General features: G+C 38.3%; 1 protein-coding gene across 1 annotated transcript; it reads left to right on the forward strand.

Moving 5' to 3' along the window:
• Positions 1–113: 113 nt before the first annotated feature.
• LOC140940106 (josephin-1-like) lies at positions 114–5,264 on the forward strand. Its single transcript, XM_073388998.1, has 2 exons — positions 114–356; positions 4,410–5,264. The coding sequence occupies exons 1-2, from the start codon at positions 115–117 to the stop codon at positions 4,699–4,701; spliced, it is 534 nt and encodes a 177-aa protein (XP_073245099.1). The 5' UTR covers position 114; the 3' UTR covers positions 4,702–5,264.
• Positions 5,265–6,054: the final 790 nt, after the last annotated feature.

A 6,054-nucleotide genomic window follows, 5' to 3' on the forward strand; every position in this document is an offset into this window, starting at 1 on the left:
AAGTATAAAAAAAAATTATCGGAACGGCGCAGGCAGCGGCGTTGCATCATAAGAGGTATTTCCTTCATGTAAAATCATCGACATTTTATGTAAAGTCACCGACATGTGTAAAAGATGGAAATATATCATGAGCGTCAAAGACTGATGCTATGTGCCGTTCACTCCTTGAACAATCTATTCCAGGACAGAAATGCATATAGTAAGGAAGATTTGGATGCCATTAGCTACCAGCTCAGCCCAGATGCCTTTGTAAATCCTCATAAAAACATGCTAGGTTTGGGAAATTATGATGTGAATGTAATGATGGTAGCTCTGCAGCTGAAGAACTATGAAGTTGTATGGTTTGACAAGAGATTGTAAGTGTTTCCTTTGATTTTTGTACATTTAAGCTAATTTACACATTTCTGACGAGCACGACTGTAAAACATGAATATATTTGTTGTTGTTGTTGTTCTAATTAAATTGAATAACTAAAATTTCTATTACTTGGGCAGAGCACCAAGTAAGGGATTCGTGCCGCTCAGTAATGTCACAAAGTTGCTTTTTTGGGACAAGATTGGGCACGCAAAGTCTGTAGGTTTTCGGTTTGAGTCGGCTATTTGACGAGGTGAGAGCCGAATTGGTGCGAGATATCTCAAGATCACTTTGAGTTCTTTGATTTGCTTTCTTTTGGCTTGCCCACCCACTCACCTGCAGCCCTTCAGATCAGATGAGTCTCTAAGTTGAGGGATTAGCCGATTGTGCCACTGCGACCCAAGGTAGTTTGAAATGTGAAAAATAGCTGTAAAATTATGCACAAGTGTCAGAACAAGATTGGGCATGCAAATTCATGACTTTTTAGCTTATTTCAGATATTTCATGAAGTGAGACCAGAACTACTTCAAGATATCTTGAGATCACTTCGAGTTGTTTTGGCTAAGATAAAAAATTTTAATTTAGTCAAAGAATAAATAATAAATAAAAATTATTATTATTTGTTCTGGCTTACCCGGAGTTTGAACTGACTCATCCACGACCCGTCAGATCAGATGCTTAGTTGATGGATTAGCCGATTGCGCCACTGAGACTTAATGTGGTTGATTATGTGAAAATTAGGCTATAATATCATGCACTGTGGGTTTCGTGCAATAAATGGAAGAAAAGAGACAAAAATAACCACTTGCTTCAATTGAAAATGATTGAAACAATAAAATGATTTAAAAAGAGCAAGTATTGAAAATTACTTGGTTTGCTGCTATCTTGACGTCTGGTTTTAATAATTTAACGATGGTCGCAATGGCTACAAGCATTGGTTTGTTTGCTTCAAAGCAAAAGACGTCAAAGATCAATCATTTGTGGTCTTCTGAAAGTATCAAGGAAAGGCTGTGATGTCCTTTTTTGTTTGTATTGTGTACGAATTTACCATCACTTTGTTCTGAAGGCCTAAAATGAAGTGGACAACCATCCGGGGGGGGGGGGGGGGGGGGGTACTCCGGATTTCAAGTGGCAGGGATGATTGAAGGATTTTTATGGGTGTGAAATTTTCAATTTGGGGGTTTTTTGGGGTCGAAAAATTTTGGCATGTATTTTTTGGGGTAGGTTGATTTAAGTAGGGATTTTTTTGAGTATTCCAAACAATCTCAAGAGTCGTGATAGTTCCTGCGTGTGATGGTTCCTGCGTATGATCCCTGCGTATCCTGGCTGTGTAGTTCCTCTGGAAATTTTTATGGCTCGGAAATTCGGCATGGGATTTTTGGGGGGATAAAATTTGGTCCAGTGAGTTTTTTGCGTTTGTTTGAAGCCCTAGGGATTTTTTTGGGTTTTGATTTTTGCCCCCATTCGATCATCCCTGTCACTTGAAATCTGGAGTTACCCCCCCTGGGGCAACCATCCAAGTCATGATGCAGCTTTAACTGCTGACCTCCGTGTAGCCAAAACTTAGGATATTGTAGTTTTGTTTTCCCATGTTGTTTGAAGTGTTGCATTTGGAAATCTTGGCGAGGATGGACAATCTTTTGAGTTTTCTATCCTTTCCTCTCATTTTGTCACGCACAGCTTTCAACGAAAATGGAAAAAGATTGTTTTTAAAGAATCTTGCAAGAGTTTGAGTTGTTTCTGAAAGGTTTTGATGGGAAAGATGATCATTAGAATATCGTTGCAGTGAACACCGTGGCAAAACGCAATGCGCATGAGCACAAAATTTGACATCCGGTCAGCTTTATATTTCCGGTCTAGTATATAAACCAATACCGTCAGCATAACATTGCCGTCGCACCAAGTTTAAAAGCAAAAAGGGAGAAACAGACAAAAAGGGGAGCGAAAAAAATCACTTCATTCGAAAGCTTATATATTTTCCTAACGTCAGACTTTTGCACCACATGGTTATCTGTTTGCACCAACGGTGAAAATGATGTTTGAAGTTTGCAGGTCGCAAGCGCTCGAGATGACGAATTTGTTTTTACTGGCTTTCTTGCATGCTACTGGTTTGGCATAAATTAATTTGGGAGAAGGCGACAACTAAGAAAAGAATAACAATACTTAGGAAAGAAACCAAAAAGGAGTCATCATTATCATTAACACTAAAACCAGGAAATAAAATTTTAGCTTGTTTAATAATTTTTTTATTATCGGAGAAAACAAGAACTCAAAACAAGAGATGGGCGGGATTTAATAACAACTTCGACTTTGATGACGGCAGTCACGAACACCCGGATTTTTCAGTGCGGGGAAACTAAACATGCCTATAAATGACTTTCATTCAAGAAAATGCCTATTTAATTCTTTCACATGGTTGTTCTTTGGTTGAAGACTCGTTGAAGACTTCAGTAATTTCAGACTGTGCAGCTCGGCTGCATCTCATGCAAACACGAAACTTCCAGCTGCTAAATACATGGCATGAAAAGTTCGACTTCTAAAAGCCATCGAACAACCTTTCGCTCTTTGATTCTGAGAATGAAAAAAATTAATAGAGTTGTCAACTTGCTGCAAACCTCAACAGTATAATTAAGCTTATGTTTCATGGCAATCAACTCAGAAGAGTTTCGTTTCAAAACACAGTAACTCACTGGTAAATAAAACTACAAAGCGATTGCGTGTTGTCGTTTTCCAAATGAAGCTCGAATCGGCTTTAACGCATGAAGACCGAGAAACTGAAGAACTGAAAATTAGAACTACAATACACAAGCTTGCAATGATAACTTTTTATGTCTCAGTTTCAGCCAGGTTAAGTGAAAAATAACAGTCAAAAACTTTGTTTTCGTGAATGAGAATCAGTTTACCTGACGCTCTAGCCAAAATTACGACTATACGACTAATTGTTTCAGTGATCTGTACCTGGTTATCCATAAAAGCAATTTCAATAACTACAAAATAGTCAAAAACATGAGCGGCATGAAGCAGAACAACTGAACCACAAGCTGCACAGAAGCCGAGAGCGCGGGAGACTTTGATCTGACTGGAAAGTGTGACTGAAAAAGAGACCGGAAATGCTCAACCTGGCGCATGCGTAAACGTTTTGCCGTGGTGTTGGTGCAGTGTATCATGCTGGGAGCAGCCATCAGTCCTTGAGTACGTCTACCGTTTACATTACAGCTTTTTCAAAGGAAAAGGCCAGAGTATTTTACATGTTTCCTTTTCATTCATTTCATTATTCATTTCAATGTTGTGTTACAAAATTTCGCGGGTACTTTTGCAGCACAGTTTCTTTGTTTTGTCTGTTGTTGTGCTGTCCTGACAAACAGTGAACTTATGCAATAGGACGGGAGAGCATAGAAGATGGCAAACCTTGTGTCACAAGCGTGGCAATAATCTTTTTTGAAAAGGATTTCTCTCAACCTTCACCTTCCTTTAAATACCCTGCTAGCAGAAAGATCGAAGCAACTCTGCTAGCAGGGTATCCTTTAAACAGATCTTTTTGGCTAAAGACGAGAGTTTGAGCAATTTTGTCCACTCTTGCTCAGATGTGGAGAGCCAAAGGAGATGTCAGTACTTAACAAATGCTTTTGGGGGTATAGGTATGCTTGGAATTGAGTCGGCCATTGTGATGACAATGCAACAATCTCTCACAAAAATGAAAACCATAGCAGCCTGCGAGCAAGCTGTACGGTGTCTGAGAGAAGTCACATGCGAGTGGCAAGCAAAACAAGACACGGTAACAAGGTCTGGGAAAGATGGTGAGAGCTCTTCATTTCCTCTGCCCCTCAGGGCTTTGCTGCTTGCTCGCGTGCTCGTTTGCCACTTGAAATGGAGAGGTTGTTCTCAGTCCATAACATTTCTTGGTAACCTTTTACACGAGTGTTTTCAGGACATTTACATAATAATAATTAACCCACAAAATAATATCTCACCTGTACTAGAAAACAATATTAAATACCATATTTCTTCATTGATATTTTTCAACCATAGTTTTCACCTCTTTTTTGTTTTTGCAGATCCTTAGAAACATTAGAACTTCAGCATATATTTGGATTTGTTGTAAACAAGCCATCAAATGTAAACATTATTGGAGTTGAAGTACCAGTCAAGAGACCTCACTGGTTTGCTGTTCGCAAAATAAATGAAAGTTACTATAATTTGGACTCTAAACTGTCTTCTCCAGAGTGTGTTGGAAATGAAGAAAAACTTTTCACTTTTTTAACAGAACTGTTATCCCTTCCAGCAGTTCAACTTCTTGTCATTGTTGAAAAAAGTGTAGCTGAAAACAATCTCTGGAAGAAGCAGTAAACAGTTCTATTGGGTAAAATACACATGTACCAAAAAATACAAGACATGGAGGAGCCTAGCCTGCAAACACAGATGTAAAAGTAATTTTTCGGGTGGAGAGAAGTGATGACTGGAAATATGGCTGCCTTCACGAGTTAGGATGAGCCAAGGTCTTACTAAATTTGTAATGGACATGGTTCCTACAATCTTGAAAAGGTCTTGAATTTTACTAGTCATCTTGAAAAGTTCTTGAATTTGGTTTAGGTCCTTACAAAGTACTGATTTCTTTATTACGTCTTGAAAAGTCCTTGAAATTCCCAACCTTGTCTATGCCAGACACCTTTTTCTGTAAAATTAGATTATTTTGCCAAGGAAAATTTAGCTCATCCTCGGTGTAAGAACCAGTAAAACTCATGGGTAAGGTAAAAACAAGTCTTGTCTCGGAAAGGAGTGTAAAATAATGAGATCAATGATAGCTGAAGAAGTAAAAATCGTAAATGACCCCATGACATGTTCTAGCCAATAGGGTGATCAAAGGGGGTTAAAGAATGCTGATTTCTTAAATAAATCTTGGTCATTGAAAACTGTATAACTGTATGTATAGTATCAGTCATGTTTATTTAAAATTTCTTAAGTTGTCTCCTGGCTCTAACTATTCATGATCAGAAATATTTAGGTTTAACTATTAGCAGAAACTGAGAATCAAACTACTGTAACTATTTGGGTTGCATTCTTAGGATGCATCTTATTTTCCCAAAAAAGGGTAAGAAAGGGTAGGGAATTGGTCATTTCTGCCTGTAAAAGGCCCAAAAAGGCTAACGAAAGCATTAAATTTCAGGGCTGTAAAATAGTTGAGAAAACGCTCTGGTTTCTCAATTAATTCATATTTTAAAGACAGTGCATCTACAGCATTTAAAAGGGATGCAATTTCTAAAATATTTGGAATATGAAAGGAATTAGGAAGTATACATTTTCTGCCAAAAATGGTATGTCGAAAGGTCAGTTAGTGGTTTGACCTTGGGCAAGGGGGGTGAATAGGCAAACAGATTGGCAGATTTTGAAAATATTTTTGCCCAGATTTTGGATTCAAAGTGAGATTTCAATGGGTTTCCAGATCCTGCGGATTGCAGATTCATCCAGTTTTGGGGACCAGATTTTGGAGTTTACATGTATTTAAAATATTTTTGCCCTGATTTCGGATTCAGGGTGAAATTTTAATGGCGGATTTAGTTAATGAATCACAGTGGATCGGCAGATTTGCATACCCCTATTCACCCCCCTCTTGGGCGGAGCCTCCCCATATAAATTTTGAGCATGGAACAAAGCAAAGATCTTAAGTCCCTGAGAGGATTCAAACTAATGACCTCCCAAACA

This window comes from Porites lutea, chromosome 6 (genome assembly GCF_958299795.1).
Source record: "Porites lutea chromosome 6, jaPorLute2.1, whole genome shotgun sequence".
NCBI lineage: Eukaryota > Metazoa > Cnidaria > Anthozoa > Scleractinia > Poritidae > Porites > Porites lutea.